At 43.9% G+C, this 20,225-nt stretch overlaps 2 protein-coding genes across 4 annotated transcripts; one reads left to right on the top strand and one right to left on the bottom strand.

Moving 5' to 3' along the window:
- Window positions 1–8,774: 8,774 nt before the first annotated feature.
- On the top strand, window positions 8,775–12,608 carry LOC133921348 (probable amino acid permease 7). Of its 2 annotated transcripts, XM_062366175.1 has the most exons (7): window positions 8,777–9,043; window positions 9,115–9,351; window positions 10,155–10,248; window positions 11,191–11,408; window positions 11,508–11,641; window positions 11,737–11,964; window positions 12,052–12,608. In XM_062366175.1, exons 1-7 carry the CDS (start codon window positions 8,935–8,937, stop codon window positions 12,418–12,420), a joined length of 1,389 nt encoding a protein of 462 aa, XP_062222159.1. In that variant the 5' UTR covers window positions 8,777–8,934; the 3' UTR covers window positions 12,421–12,608. The 2 variants fall into 2 exon arrangements, with proteins under 2 accessions (XP_062222160.1, XP_062222159.1); XM_062366176.1 differs by lacking the exon at window positions 10,155–10,248 and having other exon boundaries at window positions 8,775–9,043.
- A 1,699-nt stretch (window positions 12,609–14,307) lies between these two features.
- Window positions 14,308–19,093, bottom strand: LOC133921345 (ADP-ribosylation factor GTPase-activating protein AGD12-like). 2 transcript variants are annotated; one of them, XM_062366170.1, is made up of 9 exons: window positions 18,766–19,093; window positions 17,614–17,716; window positions 17,231–17,315; window positions 16,859–16,934; window positions 16,468–16,631; window positions 16,257–16,386; window positions 15,963–16,079; window positions 15,776–15,871; window positions 14,308–14,696 (listed from the first exon to the last, which is right to left on the bottom strand). In XM_062366170.1, exons 2-9 carry the CDS (start codon window positions 17,663–17,665, stop codon window positions 14,418–14,420), a joined length of 999 nt encoding a protein of 332 aa, XP_062222154.1. In that variant the 5' UTR covers window positions 17,666–17,716; window positions 18,766–19,093; the 3' UTR covers window positions 14,308–14,417. The 2 variants fall into 2 exon arrangements, with proteins under 2 accessions (XP_062222154.1, XP_062222155.1); XM_062366171.1 differs by lacking the exons at window positions 17,614–17,716; window positions 18,766–19,093 and adding an exon at window positions 17,009–17,161 and having other exon boundaries at window positions 17,231–17,318.
- Between the last annotated feature and the right edge of the window lie 1,132 nt (window positions 19,094–20,225).

The following is a 20,225-nucleotide window of genomic DNA, read 5'->3' as shown; positions in this document are numbered from 1 at the left end:
TTGCGGCTTCGCTTGATCTAGCGAGCTACTGGATGGGCTATGGCAGGGGCTAGAAACGAGCAGCCAGCCAGGTTGTTCTCCTACGCCGTCGAAGGTCTTGCGGAAGGAGCAGCCTTCGCCAAGTAGCCGGGTGGGGCTCGGGGCGGCGTACGGCTACTTCCCCGTCGCATGGAGCTCAGACTGGGACGCATAACGGCCGATCCGATCCGATCGATGCGCGCCTGAAGCAAGCCTGTAACGGGGGGAAATCTTGGACCAATCTGCCAGCAGCGCACCTGGTAGCACCAGTGCATGCAGGATTGCTGAAAACTTGCTGCTACGGCATGTGTCACGTCTATTGAAAACCAATGCTACCCAGTGCATTCTAGCAATTCCTCAAGCGAGCAATTGTAAAAAGAAATACACTATAAAGAAAATATTATATATTTTTTATTTATATGTGTTTATAACTAGGAATGTTAGGAATGTTGATCTGTATATATAGTGCTAAAAAATTTTAAAAGATAAAATCGAATTTTTCAAGAGATCAAGACGGGTCCACACTCGGTTGTGAAACTCTAGGTTTCCTGATACTCCCTATTGGGCACTTCTCGTGAAATGCATGTCTCATCGCAACTCTTCAAAAACCTAGTAGAAAAAAATTAGAAAAAGAGTATATAGCTCACGATATGGTCACACGAATTATCTCGTTAAAAAACTTAACATGAGAAACTTTAGAAAAAATCATTTAACAAAAAAAAGTACAATTCACCCTAAATGCTTCATATAATCTTCACGATTATCTTTGGTCACTTAATCTTCTTGACTAAGATTTAATTCTTCGTATCGGTATTATATAAAAATTCTCCTCCAAAATATGCAACTGTCTAAGCCTTATTATCCCAATACCACAAATACACCTTTCAAAACTAGATGCACGGAAAGACTTAATGAATAAATCTGCAAGAATTTCATATGACTTGATATGCATTACCTTTATTTCATTCATTTTATGCAATTCATGAGTACAAAAGAATTTAGGGTTGATATGATTCGTTAAGTTACTTTTCACACATCCCGATTGCACTTGTACAACACATGCAGTATTATCTTTATAAATAATGGTATAGGTGTTAGTAGTGTTCAAACTACATGACTGCTAGATATGATTGATCACTCTTTCAATCCAAACGTATTCCATGCGACTTCATATAAAGCTATTATTTTTCGAGTGGTTCATCGAAATAGATACAAGTCTTTGCTATGACGATTTTTCTAGGATATTAAAGTTCCACCACATAGGAAAAATATAGCAAGCATGTGATATCAATGTATACAGGTCTGATAGATATCCAACATCTACGTAACCAACAAGACTTAGGTTCTGATTCTTTCTATAGAACAAACCTAGATCTTTACTATTTTGCATGTAACACAGAATATTCTTCATGCCCTTCTAAGGCCTTCTAGTGGGTTCTGCATTGTATCATGAATTTCGGTCCCAATACTTTCTCCCCTCTGCTCTAGGTCTATAGGGATCTTGCTTTTCTTGTAATGATCTTCTGACAAGAGGGGTTTTAGCGGGAAATGATTTTCAAAACAAAATTGCTCTAACACCTTCTGAGTGTAATTTGATTGATGTACTAAAATTTCATCTGTCACATACTCTAGCTGCAGTCCTAAGCAAAACTTAATTTTACCCAAATCTTTCATTTCAAATTCATACTTCAAGTATATGCTTTTCTTCTATTTCTTCTTCTATACCGATGATATTCATATCATCTTCATATGTAAAAATCCATTCTAGGACCTGACTGTTTCAACATATATAACGACTTTTTCAATTGTACGCTATAAATGTATCTATTTCTTCTATCCTGATTCAGCAATGGTATTCCTTCACGTACCTTCATATAAATGTTTGAATCAAGACTCTATACGGTCACAACATCCATCAATTTCATTTTTAACTCCAGATTGACTGCCATTGAGATTAAATATCTAAAGGTAATGCAACCCATCACCGGGAAATAGATTTCTCAATAATCAATGCATGATCGTTGAGTGAAACCTTGTGCCACTAGTCGTGTTTTGTACCTCACAATTTCATTCCTTTCATTCCTCTTACGAACAAAAACCCACTTGTATCCTACTAATTTAATGTTGGGAGGTGTACGGCATACTAGCCCAAAACCTCTCTTTTGTTCAGGGATAACATTTCAGTCGTGTTTTGTACCTCACAATTTTATTGCCTTCTACTAGTCTTCACAATCTGACATCATTCTGCATTCAGTGAGCGATACAGGCTCATGATCATGATCTATAACTATGGCAATTCTATTTGCGAAGTGTATATCAACTATTATGGTTGCTCTGTTCCTGGATTCCCTTGAATTCACATAGTTGCTTGCTATTTCGTCATGAGTTGCACTTTCAGATGGTTCTTCATCTTGCTCTTCATAATTTCTTTCAAGTACACTTCCAGGTGCTTCTTCATTATTTCTTACTATTGGAGCAAGCCTCTTTAGTTTACCAATGACAATTTCTATTTCAGCGCGCACATTTTTGCTGGTTTCTTCCTATGTGGAAAGATTCAAATCCGGTATGCCTACTTCCTGGGGTTTCATACCATCGTCAGATCTCAACTGGCTCTCCTTCTTTTTCTTTTGGGGTATTTTTACGATTGGCTGTGGTAAACTCTTATTTTTTCCACTTTCGCCAAACGTCTTCGGCTATTTGGGACTTAAGAAATCGAATTTCTTGTCCTTTATTTATTTTTCAGAGCTCCTAGGACAAGATGAGGGGTACCTTCCTTTTGTACTTCCAACCTCTTCGGTGCATTGTGTGCAGGCACATGTGATTTAGTCGCGCTCTTCAAATCACAAAAATGATCAAGCAAATTGTTTGCTAATTTCTGCAAAACGATAATTTTCTATACTTCACTTGCTTCACTAGTGCGAGGATCATCCGCCACAATTCCTTCGGTCTGCCAAATAATTTCCCGACATTCTTCATCCAAAGGTATATTTTCTCCCCATGATGATAGAAAATTGTCTTCATCAAATATGCAGTCAGTGAAGCGGACCGTATGCAAGGTCCTATAGCGGTTCGCTGTGGCGGCGATATTGTAACACCCAGTTTTAAACGAACAAAACCGAGCACAACATGTATGCCAGGATTAAGTTTCATACATGTGCTTACATCATTAGTAATATCATCACAGTGCCTTTATTACAACATCGTATTTAACTTAATACAAAAGGACCCGAGGGTCTAAAGAAAACACAGCGGGGAAACTAAAGGGTCTTCAACGCCAGCGGCTCCATCTTTCACAGGCGTCGACCGGGGGCACCACAGCCTAGAACAGCAGCTCCGGGTCGAAGTCGTCGTCGAAAGCTCCAGTTTCATTGCCAGCTTCTGAACAGCGGTAGAATGCAGGGTAGGGGATAACAAGTGTGAGTACAAATATTGTACCCCACAAGCGTAGGGAAAAACATGATATGCAGCTTAAGTCAAGGAACAGCTTTGACACTGGCTAACAGCACTAAGCAACTACGATCTGCCTATGACTCCAACATCAGGCATCCTATTTACTAAGTGAGAAGACACGACTGTATCCAAAGGTTTGACTCATCGGACTCCATCCGACTACCAAGACTCACCAGATAATTCCATTACCTGGCTACCCCAACCCACCATACCAAACCCTGACCCCAACTAATCCTGAAGAAGCCCAAGCTCGCTCTTACCCATGAGCACGGCTGATCGATCAGATTGACATTCTGCAGAGTTTGCACTACTTTCCCCACGAGTCGTGATTCCCTTGTTGCTCCAAACTTCCGGGGTGTGAAGTCGGGGTCTCACTACAAGGCCTTTACAAAGATCCCTCTAACCTGCAGGCACCCACTGAGGTTTCACTGCTAACAGGCAATTACATTGCTGCAGAAGCCCCCTCTTGTGCCACTTATACCGACCTAAGGTGCCCACCAAGCTAGAAGGTGACTAATTAGTTGGCCAGACCGTACCCATATAGGCCTCGTTGTTGTGCGGATAAAACTTGGTTACATGCCCAAAAACCGGTCCTTAGGACCCCACACAAATATAAACACAAACATATCATAGGCTCCACCTCAAACCATCCATTCTGTTGGGGAAAACCTATACCATGTTGCTACAAAAAGAATTACCATCTCCCAACATTGTTGCATAGTTCATTAATCAATATTAATATTTTCCAACCAAGACTGCACTAGCATAAACTACCCATTTTCATAACATGATGAACAACAGTGATAAGGAAATATTGATTCAAAACTAGTAAACCCTAACATAGGATTCATGTTTAGACAAGCATGCATTTTGAAGGTTAAAAACTACACTTGTAAATCCTAAAATAGGATAAATATGCTCAAGGACACTTGCCTTCGATAGGGTGCTACTCAACGTCCTCAAAAGCTTGGTCTTGGAGATTGCCGAACTGCTCAACTCCTAATCGACAGACTGGAAAAAGACACACAACATGAAAATCTAAGAACAGTACACTAAACAGTACTGAAACTAGATATTAAAAAAAACCCTACAAAAAGATTCTACACGTCGCTACGAACATTTGGACGCGAAGATCGCCCAAATCGGAGCTACGAGCAAAAAGTATTGAGCTTTTGAAGTTATATGGGCTATTTTGCAAATTTTACTTGAATTTCAGAGAATTACCGAATTGTTTTTATACTGAAAAGTTGAATTATGATGCAATAAAGGAATTGTCGAAATATTTTCTATTGGAAAAAAATCAGTGGAATAAGTCTATGAGTCCCGTGGACCACGACCTTACAGCCGGTCCACGGTCCACGGTGGACCAAGGCTCCAAGGGGTATGGCTGGCCTAATCTGGGTCGTCCATCTGGGATCGGACGACCGGGGTTCAAAACAAGCAGCAGCCGGCGGCAAGGGGCGGAGCGGGCGGCGACCGACGACAACAGGGGGCGGCGAGCTCGCCGGCGACACGCCAAACGGCGCATCCGGCCACGGAATTCATCGGTGAGCGACAAAGAGAGAGGAGATGGAGGGAAGTCTCACCGCGGACTCCACAGTGGCGGAGAGGGTCCAGAGGCGGCCGGCGACTTGCAAGGAGGCGACGGACGATGGTGAGACGACGGGGACGGCATTCGGCAGCGAGAAGAGCTCCGGGAACCGTCGGGATGCACTCCTTGAGGTCCGGCGACACCAACAAAGCAAGAGTCGAGATCAATAAGGGTTCGGCCGAGGAGAATTTGAGCAGCGGCGAGCTCTTACCGGTGACGGGGAAGAAGACCGGCGTCGAGGAAGAATCCAAGCGGAAAAGAAGGGGGAAACGGGTGCAAAATGCGCGGAACGTCGCAAGGGAGATGATGGATGGCTTAAATACGCGAGATAGGGAGAGCATCGACCGGAATTTGGAGAAAATGGCCGGTGGCCATGGACTTTAATGACGTCGGTTTTTTCTTTGATTGAGCGATAGAGAGGGTTTAAGAAGTGGGAAATGGATGGATGCACTTGATGGAGGATTAAGGCATTGAATCCGGCCGTTTTGGGGAGGGGAGAGGGCGCGGGGAGGCACGGGATTGCGCGGCGGCCGGCGGAGGGGAACGAGTCGGTGATGGGAGGAAGAAGACGAGCCGGTCGGCGGGCGGCTCGGCTGGCGACTCAGGGCCAGGCCCGCGCGCAGAGAGAGGCGAGGAGCGGCTTGGTGGGGAGCCGGCTCGAGCTGGCGGCCCAACGCAGAGAGAGAGGGGTGGCCCGCTCGGAAGAGAAAAGAAGGAAGGGGGAGAGGGGTTGGGCCGGGGGAGAGAAGAAACGGCCCAAAGGCATTTTTTCCAATTAGAATTCCTTTTCTATTTAGATTTTCAACAATTTTCAAAAGGGGATTTAAACGAGCGATTTCTAACGAATTTTTGCAAACTTTTCCACACAATAAAACCTCTATTGCATCTACAACGACATGAATGCATCAAACATTATCCTAGGACAAAATAATTTTAGAAATTAATTTTCCTATTGAATAAAAAAATGCAACCACCTAATTAAATTCTAGCAAAATTTTAAACTATTGCAAAAATTGAAATTTGGGGTGTTACAAACTACCCCCCCCCCCTTAGGATGAATCTCGCCCTCGAGATTCGGAAGGATCGAAGAAGAGATGAGGAAACTCCGTCTTCAGATCATCTTCTCTTTCCCAAGTTGCTTCTTCTTCTGAGTGATGCTTCCACTGTACTTTGCACATTCGGACTTGCCTGTTTCTGGTAACCCATTCTGATAATACGTCTATTAATACCATGAAGTACCATAACGGGCCAGAGAGCAACTGAATAGGACCACTTATATCCCCTGGATTCGGTCCAGGAATGTAGGGATTTTATCTTGTACCTTTAAGGTAGATAGTCTTCTTATTGTGCATACAAAATCTTTCTGATTCGGGAAATTCTTTACATTTATGCCATGCCTTCTTAATTTTCTCCTCTTTTGTGATCTCTTTCCCACAGACACTGGAGTATGCAAATGCGGTGCAGTACAGAGTTGTACTCTCTAACATGCTTGTAGTAACAGAAAATGCAGCCAGACTCATTATTGTTCTGTAAGAGGCTTGGTGGCGTACTCAAGATGCTCAAAATGCTCTTGTAGTGCGTCCCATAATGCCCTATCGTTGGTTATTATCATGTACTCATCCTTCAAAGTAAGGGAGAGATGGTGGCAGAGAAAATGAAGTGTCTGATCATTCTCATCCTTCGTGAAAATCATTGCACTACTTGTTCCTAGGCCAATGACAGCGCAGAGCCTTTCTGCTCCCATTGCAATCTGGACATCTAATGCACATATGAGATAGTTGCAGCCATCTGCACTCACCTCAGCGAACTCCTTGTTCGTGATGCCAGCCATCTTCATACTCAAATGACGCAAGTATTACTGCTAGTAAAGTTGCATCGTGTTGCTAAATAAGATTGCTGCAAATTTTCCAATATTTTATATACTATTGTATCAATATTACTGAATTAACACATAATAGGCAATTTAAACAGTAATAGTAACATATAAATAAATACTGCATAATTGCAAAAAATAGATGCAAAATTTAAATTCTAGAGGTTTTTTCTGCAAGAAAGAGTACTTGTGGGATTTTTCTGCAAAGTCCTAGGGTTTATACACAAAACTTTGGGATTTACGTAATTTCCAGAAACCATAGGGTCTAATTTGGAAAAAAAAATTATATGCCCTTTTAATTTTCTATTTTGACCCTTTCGTATTCTTTCTAACCAGCCTATCTTTTTTTTTTCTATTTTCTTATTTCAGCTAATTTTCTTCCTTTATTGGGCCGACCTGTTAGCATTGGACTAGCCTAGCCTATTTTAGCCAATGAACCTCAATTCTTTTTCTCGGCTGTGAATGGGCTACTGGCCCATTTGGCCCAATCCACCCAGGGGTTAGGGTTTCCACCTGGTGGTGACTACTTGGCCCATCCCGTGTGGGTGGCGATGTGTTGCTCGGGGAGCTCGCGTGTGACGGCGGCTTCCAGCCGGGCGAACCACAGCATGGGCTACAACCTTTTCCATCTGCATCGTGAGTATCAGCAGGAGCGTGCAGCCGGGGCCTCTACACAGCGAGGTCTTTGGCTAACTTCCCTCTCCCCCGCGTCATGAATAGCAACAAGCCTTGCTACATATGTCAGGCCTCTGCAGGAGACAGCGCGGCCGTGCACGGCAACGAGCGGTCGGGCCTTGAATAGCACAACGATGTGCATTGCGAGGCTCAACGGCGCAGTCCACGGCCAGGGCACACAACAAGACAACACAGCAAGGCTTCGGCCCCATTGTTCTTCGGTTTGCTCAAAGCAGCAGCGTGGCGGCAGCACTGCAGGGCTATGTGGCAGGTTCGTGAAGGGGATACAACGGCACTGCACGGGCACGATAGTAGGGATGCAGGCAATCGTCCAGATCGAGACGTGGTTAGTGCCTGGATGCATGTCCTTCACGTCAAGCAAGATTCGGTGGATAGAGGTGCATGTCCTTCACGTGCAGCAATATTCGGTGGACAACAATAGGGGCACCAGCCTGCAGGGCAGTACAGTGCAGCAGATCAACGACGCGCACGACGTCCTGTAGCAGCACCACGGCTTGGGGCATAGTAGTCAAGGGCACGTCGGCCTGCAGGGCAGCAGACCGGCCTGGTCGTCATCTGCGACGGACAGATCAGCTTCCGGGCCGGTTGAGCGATGGCAGAGAATCGATCTACTGCATATAGAATAGATCGAAAACAGTAGCCTATTCATGGTAGCAACAACAAACTGTAGTTTTGATGTCGTGGTAAAATTCATGCCGCGTAGGGCATATAGGCTAGGACATGACCTGCCTGCTTGATGACGATATCGATGCAATGCAGATTTGTTCCGCTAGCTTGGTCTCCGGTAGAGCTTCGTGCTGATAACATATTGAGAAACCACTGCTACCGAGTGTAGTCCAGCGATTCCTCGAGAGAGCGATTGCAAAAGAAGACAGAATGTAGAGGAAATGATATCTATTCTTTATTCATCTGTGTTTATAACGAGATGTACTATCCCTGTATATAATACCAAAAACTTTAAAAATAAAAACAAATCTTTCAAAAGATCAAGATGAGTGATTGTCATTGTCATTGTGCCAATAGATATACTGAAGCTTGGAGCTTGGTACGTACGCACCTGTGGTCCACAAGCTGGTGAGTCGGACATGGACTGCCAAACCACCCCCCGCGGCACCTGACGTAGTATCAACCAACCCAGTGACTCGGTGAGCTGGCAATAACTTTGCAGGGAGAACGATCGGTTTATGTGCCTCCAAAAGAATGATTTTGTAACAGCAGTCGTGTTATCGTGTGATATTAGGTAGCTTAATCTCTTGGACAGCAGCACGTACTGCATACAGTGAAGAGAAAGCAGAAACTATCAGCTATGGGAGGCGGCGGCGGCGGCCAAGGCGATCACCAAAAGCAGCCGCTGCTCGGCAAGCTCTCGGAGCCCGGCGACAGTTCATCTGAGAAGCGCCTAGTCAAGAGAACCGGTGAGTCCTAACCACCAATCTGACAAGATCATCTTCCCATGTGATCCATAGCTTATCTTGTACGCACGCAGGCACGGTATGGACGGCGATGGCGCACATCATAACGGCGGTGATCGGCTCTGGCGTGCTGTCGCTGGCGTGGAGCGTGGCGCAGCTCGGCTGGGTCGGCGGGCCGGCGGTCATGCTGTTCTTCGCCGGGGTCACCGCGGTCCAGTCCTCCCTCATCGCCGACTGCTACATTTCCCACGACCCGGAGCGCGGCACCGTCAGGAACAGGTCGTACATGGACGCCGTGCGGCTCTACCTAGGTGAGCGGTTTGCCTGGCTCGCTTGTCGATCGATAGCTACCTCTTTCGAATTCTTCCGACTAAATCTTTGCACACTATGAATGAATTGGCGTTGGTGATATAGATGACAGTAAACTGCCACCCAGTTAACCAGAAGATGCACCCGGCAGGCACTGTTGGATAATAAATGATAAGTTTTTGCAGGACAAGTAGGTCGCTATACAAGTATTTATCTAATATAGAAAATCAAAAAGGATCGACTGATTATATGCATCGATGTCTTTTTCAGAGAAAGGATCAATATCCATCTATATGCATATTTTTTAGGTCACTAAGATAACACATGGAATGTGTCAAACTATTTATAAAGTGACTTATTTTCCTTGAGTGTAATGTGTAAGTCACAATTTTGAACTACTCCTTCTGTTCTCAAATAAATTATTTTAGGAACGTGTGCAGTCAAATTTTAGAAGGTTTGACTATTAATATATAATCATATTAAGATTTGTCATATAAAAATATTATTAATAATTTTTAACAACAAATGTTTAGAAAAAATAATGGTCAAAAACATGAATTAGAGATTTAGATATCGTATCGTTGTGTCTAAGTAAGAAAAATAATGTAGCATTAGATTTAAAGTTGAGATCGTAGTATTGATTGGCTGTCTTCAATACATGGGCCTTTCTTAGACGTACTTGAAAGCTAATCAAATAGGCAGAAAAATAGATGGGAGTTCCACAGATTGTTTGTGCTTTTTTTTGAAAAAATATATGCGCTCTTACGTTGATGCGACTTACTATGGATGGATACCACATATGCAGGTGAGAAGACCCGGTTGTTCTGCGGTTTTTTCCTTAACTTCAGCTTATTTGGGACAGGGGTGGTGTACACTCTCACCTCCGCCACAAGTATGAGGTAACCGCTACAACCTATTCACACTAACTTTATCTCCCTCTCTTTCCTACGTGGCAACCAGCCAGCCACAAGTTCATTGTAATCCGGTTGTAGCAACTTGTATGACGTAGGAGATGTTGAACAAGATTGACAAGAAAGAACCGAATGTTTGGCGTGCCAAGGCATTGGACAGTGATGGCCTTGTTCTTTAGCAATTGATCATCACGGCTGGACCAATGCTTAACTGCAGAAGTAACTATCAACATTAGGGAGCATTTTTTTTCTTTGAAACAAAATGGTGCTAATGGTGGGAAACGCTCATTTGATCCACCAAAGCAAAGTCTAAATGAGGTCATACTCTTTCTTATACATGGACCTAGCAAGCGTGTGCAAACAGTTCCTTTTAGAGTTGGACAACGTCATACTACTGTCACTTTTTTTGGTTCTCTGATGACCCATTAGTTGTTCACAATTTCTAAGTCCCAGACTTTTGAAAACTCGATTGAGTTCAGGTGATGGGAGCAAACGCTCATCATCTTCGCCGGGCAGGTTTTGTCTGACAAGATTCTCCATATCTAGGCTTCCTAAAAATTAGCTTACACCCTTATTTGTTCTAGTAGATAAAATTAGCCTTCCTCGTAGCACCTCTTTAAGCCTTCTCACTTTGTCACGGGTGCACACAAGTCAAACTGCTGGCCTACTGCCAGGCCTAGCCCGAAACAACCGCATTGGACCATTGATGAAAAGCTCGGTATTGGGCCGGATTGGGCTTGGTTTGTGCAGGCCTAGTGCGGCTAAACTGCTTGTCCTCGAGTTGTGAGATTCGGCCGCAGACTTTAGGCGATGATCTCTCCATGTATGATTCTCGGATATCGGGAACAAAAATCTCACTAAAGCACTCTGCTCCAACGTTGAATCCTCGTGCTGCCATACACGCCGACGTCTCATTTTGTCATGTTGCAGGGCGATTCAGAAGTCCAACTGCTACCACAGGGAAGGCCACGACGCGCCGTGCTCCGCCGGAGGGGACGGCTACTACATGCTCCTGTTCGGCCTCGCGCAGCTCGTCCTGTCGCAGATACCCGACTTCCACGACATGGCGTGGCTCTCTGTCTTCGCGGCCGTCATGTCCTTCTTCTACGCCTCCGTTGGCCTCGGCCTGGGTGTCGCCAACGTGATCGGTACGTGCTGCGTGATGCAACGACGCACCCCAACTGATCATCACCATTCACCAGCCTCTGTACTATCGATGCGTACATGATTTCCTCCGATCACTTCAGCAAACGGGGTGATCAAGGGCCGCATCGGAGGCATTCCCCTGGTGTCCACGACACAGAAGGTGTGGCTAGTCTCGCAGGCCCTCGGGGACATCGCGTTCGCCTACCCCTTCTCCTTGGTGCTGCTTGAAATAGAGGTACATGCATGCAGATGAAAGGCTGTGCGCCATTTTTTGTGATTTTGTGCCGACCACTGATGGACTTATGTGACTGACTTGACTGTGTGATCAAGGACACGTTGAGGTCGCCGCCGCCGGAAAGCGAGACGATGAAGACGGCGTCGAGGGCGAGCATCGTGATCACCACTTTCTTCTACCTCTGCTGCGGATGCTTCGGCTACGCGGCGTTTGGCGACGGCACCCCGGGCAACATCCTCACCGGGTTCGGCTTCTACGAGCCCTACTGGCTCATCGACCTCGCCAACCTCTGCATCGTCCTCCACCTCCTCGGCGGCTACCAGGCAAGCCTCAACCGTCAGAAACGTCATCGCGTACACGGCACACGTTAGTTCTGACTTGGGACACCGTAATCTTGTGCCCGTCTGCAGGTATACTCGCAGCCGGTATTCGGGTTCGCGGACCGGCAGTTCGGTGGCGCCGAGTTCGAGGTGCGGCTGCTCGGCACGCGCCGCGTCAACGTGTTCAGGCTGTGCTTCCGCACGGTGTACGTGGCGGCGACGACCGCGCTGGCCGTGTGGTTCCCGTACTTCAACCAGGTGATCGGGTTGCTCGGCGCCTTCACCTTCTGGCCTCTGGGCATCCACTTCCCCGTGGAGATGTACCTCGTGAGGAACAAGGTGATGCCGTGGACCAAGCAGTGGCTCGCCATCCGGGCATTCAGCGCCGTCTGTCTTCTCATCAGCGCGTTCGCCTCCGTCGGCTCCGCCGTGGGGGTGTTCGGGTCGGAGACGAGCTGATTTAACTCTGCAAACTTAGTTGTCGCCCATTTTTCAGATGGGATGGGACTGCAGCGACATGTTCTGTACATATATGATAATGATACTTCGTGTTAGCTACAATCAGATTAGACTTTCTACGAAGAACTTCACGTACAAATTGGTGAATGGTAAGGCTTAAGAGCGGGCAAGATGGCACTTTTATGGTATCGTGACGTACCTTTCCTGCTGTTGCCACCTTGAAGTTCTGTGCGACTGTACCTCGTGCTTTCATCCAACCATCCGATTGGTATTTTCCCGCGCTGTCGCCACGGCCGCCTTGTCACCGTGCAAGGATTGAACAAGTGGGATCCATTTACTCGTGATAGATCTAATTGACACTGCTAACAAAAATTATGAGTTGAATATATTCTTGTTAGCAAAAAGACATATTCCTGGCTCATTATCAAAGAATCACTTATTTCCAAACCTAGTGCTAATCGTTTTTATTTACCATCTTATGGAAAATCTTTTTCGTTTGCTTAGCCCTATCGGATATTTTAGTGATAGGTTATATAGAAATTGGATGATCCTATTTAGTCAAATATCTTGTGAATTTTTTTTTCTTTCATTAAGCTACGAGGGCTTATTATTTCACAAGAACGAAAACACATTATTCTTTCATATACTAGGATTTCTACTTGGAAAAGACAATATTTCGTATTAAAGGATTTAGGTCCATAACCATGAGTTACCGGATACTAGATCTCGTAGAACTTAGCAATGAGACACTATCTATTAGTATCCCACATAAGAAATCTATTATAAAAACTAATACAACTAGATTAATTTTTCATAAATAAATTTAGGGTTTGCGAGCCAAGAAAAGGTTGGCTCGGGATAATGAGACGAGTTGGAGATCTTGTAAAAATTAAGCTTCTAAATAAGAAGCTATAGATCATATATCTATCTATATAAAGAAGCAATCTTGTCATGGAGGAGGTTTTTCTTTGGCCGTGGCCCCACCTCCCACCTCTTCTCTCTGGTTTCGGCCCTCCACCTAGCCGCTGGTGTGCTCTAGCTGTCGCTCGAGCTGAGTTGCCATGGCGTCTACTCTCCTCACACAAGTTTGGCAAATAAAGCTCGTAGCTAGGAAATCAAACTACACGATTACATATGATGCGAATTTGGACGCATCAGCCGCAGAGCGTGCTGCCGGCTCCACGCCATTGCGCAGCCACGGGGGGCCAGCACCATCCAGGCCGGCGCCGCCCGCATGCACGCCGCGCCCTCTTCCCCGGCATGGGCACACATGGCCACGTCGTCGTTCCGCAGGCGCGCGCTCACACGCGTGGCCGACCGACCTCCCTGCACGCGCCGCCTCGGTGCCTCGTTCGCGCGGCCACGGCTCGACACCGCCACACGCGGCCGCGCCCCGCCGCATCGGGCCGCCGGCCGCTCCTCCACGGCGGCGTGCCCCGCCGAACCAGGCCGTCGCCACCCCCCCCCCCCCACCCCACCGGCCGGCCATCGGCACCGACTGCCGTGGGCTCCGAAAGCCCCGCGGCTCTGGCAGCAGTGGCGGCGACAGCTAGGATTAGGATTAAGGGAACTGGGACGCGGCCGACCCATTGATGCTCAGCTTATCCTCAAGGGTAGAAACTTCCTGACCGGGCAAGCTCTAGCAAAGCCAACCACAGAGCTATTGAAGCACCGACAGTTCAGTAGCTGTAATTGTCATCTCTTATAATACAGAAGTCCTTTCAACGGGACAATACAACAGATCGAGAGACAACTCAGACAAGGAGTACTTACATGGCATAAGAACGAATAGCTAAATAAAAAATAAAATCGGCGTGAGTATATCCAACAAGTTGCACCAGGATATTCTACAATGGACATTTTTACAAATTCAGGCCATCCAGCAAAAAAGTTCAAAGACGAGCAGCAAGTGGATAACTTTGAAGAAATTCAGCTCAAGTAAAATATATCGATGCATCTTGAGGGTAGATTTTAGACAAAGATCAGGAGAGGTACATTTAGTCTAGAGAAACCCATTCCAGTTCTAACTCTATCTCACCTGATTCTACGTTCTGCAGCTTTAGGTGCACGTCCTGTTTTACCCTGCCCCCGACAACATTGACAGTGCTATCTTTCAATAGAGCATTGTCTTTAGTCATAAACCACCGTCCAATCTGCATGTCACCAAGACGTGAAGGATCTCCAAAGGCCATGGCAGCTGTGATCATTGGTTGGAGATCTATCTCCGCTTCACCCATGATATCATCGGCAGAGAACATATCGTGGTCATACACTTGCTGGAAATAGAGATCGTGTATTATTTGGATGTGGTGAATAGTCAGCAGCATTATCTTGGATGCTTTGTAACACGTGCTAAGAGTACATGATTACGTAAGGACTACTCTTCCATAGAAACCACATTACATTATTTTCTTAAAAGAAAAGGAAGGAACAAACTTGTCAAGGATGATGATACCATCATTATAAATTAAAAACAGGGGATTCACACAGCACCTTGTGTATTTTATAGGCTTTCTATGATACAACTTGTGCTTTTATTTTGTAATTTGGACACCTCATATTTGTTCCTAGTTTCCTTCTATACAATTCTAGCATGAACATATTTTTTATGTGATTCATATTAGTTTAACTGATTCTAAGCTGGAATGGGATGTATATCACAAGACATACCAAAGCTCAATTTAAGGTAACACCTAGCTTGATTGTATGCGTTCATATATTTTTACGTTGGCTATCTTTTACAAGAAGATCTAAGAGTTTTAACCTCAAAAACTATTCATCCTATTTGTACTACCATACCAGCCAATTGGCACAAATAAGTGTTTTCTTTAGGACAATGAATTACAGTTAACAATGCATAAGGAACCGTTTTTAGGAACAATCAGACAAGGATCATTATAGTGAGGATTTATAACCATTTCTTGCGCTTTCACTACATTGAAATTTCAAGAATCATGATTATCATCAAATTCTCATCTTCATTTCTATTTCTAGTACTAAGTTCATCAAGGGAACAGCAAGGCAGCTGGATATAAATGATAATGAATTACTGATGCAAGTCATGCTTCTCAGCAAAAGTATGCCGATGTCCTTTACTCACTTGCAATATGGAATAATCAATATTACCTATCCATTTATGGCCTTCTCCTGAAACATTATGCATGTAATGATGTTTAAGTGGCTTTTCTAGTTGTTTCACTCCATTTATTATTTTGTGACTGAAATCAGGAAATATAGCCATAAGCAAAGTGGCATAATTCATTGCACTTATAACATATTTTGCTCACTTGAATCAGATGCCTGTGAAAAGGAGCAAAATAATTTCCATATTGCACATAAGTTCGATCAAACTTACCAGTTTTAGAGGTCCATAATTTCGAGGAACGGATAGCTTCAGCACCTCATTCCATACTGGGTTCAGGTCACTCTTTTTAACCGTTGTCTGAGCTTTCTGCAATCAGAACCAGTGATGAACGTTATCAGGGAAAGATTAGCATAACAATTGAAAAGATCTATGTATATAAAAACTAAAATAAATATACCTGCTCTCCGAGTGCTAGAATAACATATGGATCACTTGTTAGCATGTCTCTGACAGCCAAGTTAGTACCTTTCACCACTGTAATATTCAGTGCCCCTACGAATTCTCTTGTATCTTCCTGTGATCATTTTGCAAGGGTAAGGTGGATTGACTGAACCACTAAAGTTATACGAGTTTCATTGAATATGCTCCATTGCAGTGTGCAATTTCTATGCAGAAATCATGTCAGCCAAGAAAATAAAAGAGTTAGAATATCTAGGATTGTATCCATTTTTTTTTCAGCATTACAACTTACAAGGACATCCTTCCTTGAAGTGCTAGAGAAACTGCTAGACACACTCTTCACGGAAATGGTAGATTGAAAAGATGATTTAGAGGAAATGCGCAGACTTGGCTTCAAAAAATCTTGTGTCTCATACTTGGCTCTGTGTATCAAAATGACAAGAGATTATTATATGAGAACAATTGATGAAATTACAAAGTGTGGAACTCAACAGTTACCAAACCTTATAAATTTCGTCCTATATTCCATTGCTGAATCCGGTTTGGGTTTCGGGTGATCCTTTGGAAGAAAAGCCTCATAAATTGAATTCGCATACGAGTTTCCCCCAACCTCAACCATGGAGTCGATATCACTATCAGACCAATCATCCAAAGTTACAGATAAAACCTAATAAACAAGGTGGAAGAATGAAATGAGTAGGGAGGTCTATAAGCATGAATTATGACAGGCTACACATCATACTAACACTAAAGAATGGAAGATAAGTTCGAAGGTGCATTCACATAGTATATACAGTATGATGAAAAGAACAAATAAAATGCATAAAGGCATATCATAATAACCATTTTGGAAGAAGTAAAAGTGAAGAAGAAATTTCTTGTGGTTCAAATAACCTTTGAAATGTCAGGTCCGAGTGCCCTATGAACATCTCCGCACTTTAAGCAAAGAAATACTCCAATATTAGCGGACCTGAAATGCGCAATGAACACAGCTTTTACAATTTATACATAAAAGGCGTAAGAAATCAAAAGAAAGTGTTGTACATGCTTCAGCGTTGGTGTATTGCACAATATGGCTATAGCAGGAAAGCCATGTGGGTGTTGATGTATTCATTTTCACATAAGAAATCAAAGATCCAATTTATCTACATAAAAGGAAGAATCTTTCTGTAGAAAAGCCATGCAGATCTCTCTCTTCTGAAATGGAAAATGTTATAAGCGTTTATACAGAAATGATGACTTTAACAGCATAAAAGTGGCACTTACGCCCATTTGGGATCAGGTGCGCCGCAATCAGCGCATATCCTATTATCGCTTTTTATCATGAGGTCCTTCAATTTTCTTGCTTTGCCTATCACATGATTAAAAAGAGTTTTAAAATCCTTGCACGTGATAGAAAAACAAAAGAAGTCACTTGATACTGTGTGGGGGAACTGAATAAAGTAATATTGGTAAATAGCACAACATATACAACTTCTATCCTAGTCAAGAATAAGAGAAATGCATGTCCAGAAGTTTGCTTTTTGAATAGATTCAACCTTACCGTTGTTGTGTTGTCATTTTTTACCACTGATAGATGTACTCTTCAGTTATAGAACAGCAGCATGACACATGGTATATAGTCTGTAAACAAAGCTTATGCTATGTACCTAGAATAGGCTTGGTTGACTTGATGTGTTGATAGCGATTAACAGTACTCATCTTTGCGGTGCAACCTTGGATAACTCGCAATACCAAATGAACTACTAAAACCTGCAGACAACACAATGAATAGCCGGAGTCAGAGACCATTTTTGTATATAATGAAAGGAAGAGGACCATGTCAAATAAGAAAAAGTATCCAGCTTTTAGCTAATAAGAAAATAAGAAAATTGCTCCATCATCCACAAGAACAACTGCACAGCTGCTGGTCCCTCGCCACTAATGAGGTTTCCATTAGCCAAGCCAACATCAGCCAGAAGGTATAGTCAAATGAATGTTCAAATTTACATGCTACAGATAGCCTGGTTGTCAAAATATGAAGCATACAAAAGAGTTGGTCCCGAGGCCGGAGCAGATTTGTGAATCTTGGAACCAAGCTCACAGAGTCAATTCATCAAAATTCTTCTACATATTTCTCGCTCAGACAGAGCCATAACCTAGTCAAAACAACTCATCAACCTGATAATTACGTGTGGTTGGCTCCTCTTTCAATGATCCAATACAACATCATCACTAAAGCTCCGCAAGGACGTGATCTACAAGACTACAAGGGGAGAACAAGAACCACCACTCCTGTCATGCCTCAACCAGCCATGTATGCGAATGTCATGTATTCTCAAGCCCGGCAGAAAGAAATCGGCCTAGATCAGGTTGGGTTACAAACTGAAATATATAGCACGAGGACGATTGGCGTGAGGGAGCAACCTGCATATTGAACTCGATACCTGTTCAGAGCTGATTGGCATCCGCATATTTCACAAACGACACATTTCAATTTAACTCTACGCAAGTACGATAGATTTCGCCCGAAGCATGAATCACCCTAGATTCCATAAAATCAGCGCTAAGATGTCAACCGATGGCCCCGGCCTTCCATGACGAACCATCCTAGATTCCGTACAGCACGGAATTGATGGCTGCGTTCCAACCTCCGAAATCGCACGAAATGGCTATAGAATTCAAACTCCGCATAAGGACCAATCGAGCGGTCAAACCATCGACCGGCCAAAATCAAACCGGATCAACGAGCCAACCGCATCGGCACTTGAAAGCAACCAAATCAGAGGATCCGCAGGGTAGAAATGCCAGGGAAAACCAACCTGACGGATCAACGAGGTGGCGGGAGGAGGGGTACCGCCGGCGGCTTCCGGGGGTGAGGTCGCCGGCGGCTTCCGGGGGGTGAGGTCGCCGGCGGCGGTGGAGCGATCGCCCCCCTGGCTTCGTCGCGCTGGCTGGGCCGCTGGGGTGGGGGTGGTGGCGAGTTGAGGGAGGATTATTCTATTCTCCTATTTCTGTAGCCGGCCTTTCACATGGCGGATTCGCTCGCCATCGGTGGAATGGGGTGGTGGGACTATGGGAGACCGGACTAGAGTGTTCGTTGGCTTGGCCGCGTTTGGGTTGGGTACGGATCCTCTGTAGCAATGTATTGCCGTCGACATGAGAGCCTATATCTACGACTCTATATTACTGTAGAGGATCTCGCTCTGTATAGGTTAGCTTTGGCCGATCGGCTCTGACGTCATGTGCTCCTGTGTCTCTGCCTTGGCACGGGGGTCGATCAAACGCGTCGAGTTTTTGAGCCAACTAGGTATGCTATGGGAGTCGAGAGAGTGGAATGCGTACCGAGTGAAAGGACATGGTTTGAGTCTTACTCCTGTTTGTTTTTAGTCTGATTATAAATTTTCGTTTTAAAAGTAAAAATAAGAATAAATGATTTTAGTCTATTTGGTAGAGCTCTACAACAGTTTCACAGCTGGAATAAGAGAGCTCTGTCAAACAACAATTTTCAACTTTTAGTTTCTTGAGTGAAATCCGTATGAGTGATTCTCTTAAATGAACTAGAAACTCTGAAGCTAAAAAAACAGCTTCCGCTTAATTCATTTCCTCCATACATTTTATTTTAGAGAATCACTTTCAGCTATAGAACTACTTTCTGTAGAAAATCACTTTTCGTAGAGAATTTAATCAAGAAAAACTCTAACAAACAGACCCATAATATAAAAATTGATTCTCACAATCCATAAGTCAATGTAAAGCTTAAAAAAACCTTTGACAATGGTGTTTAGTCATGGGTGTCCTCGCGACCTTTGACATCAAAAGTAAGCATGGTCTTGTTTGTTCAAAGGCAGGTGCATCTCGTGCAATGTCTCGTAGTTAGTCTCGTTTAATGTCATCTAAGATTTTAAGTAATATGGAAGAGAAAGATATGTTGTTTTGCAAAATAAGAGTCTCTTAAGTTAAACTTTAGAACTATAAGATTATACATGTACCATTATATGAGTTATTGTTGACATGCAATTTAAAACATTCGTTTATTTCATACACAAATTAAAGATTTATAGAATTACCATAAAATGATTGAACAGACAGTTTGTTATAGTATTTATCTGATAAATCATCTTAAGAGTACACATCACTGAGGCAACATATAAGATTACACCAATGTATGTACTCTAAGAAGACACACAGGTGATCAAAATAAGGGTCATGAAATAGCTGTTTCTCATTCTCTATCTTCTTTTACCATAAAAAACTCTTACGAGTATGCCTGGTATAGGCA

This window comes from Phragmites australis, chromosome 6, assembly GCF_958298935.1.
Source record: "Phragmites australis chromosome 6, lpPhrAust1.1, whole genome shotgun sequence".
Lineage (NCBI taxonomy): Eukaryota > Viridiplantae > Streptophyta > Magnoliopsida > Poales > Poaceae > Phragmites > Phragmites australis.
This window is presented reverse-complemented; position numbering and strand designations above follow the sequence as displayed.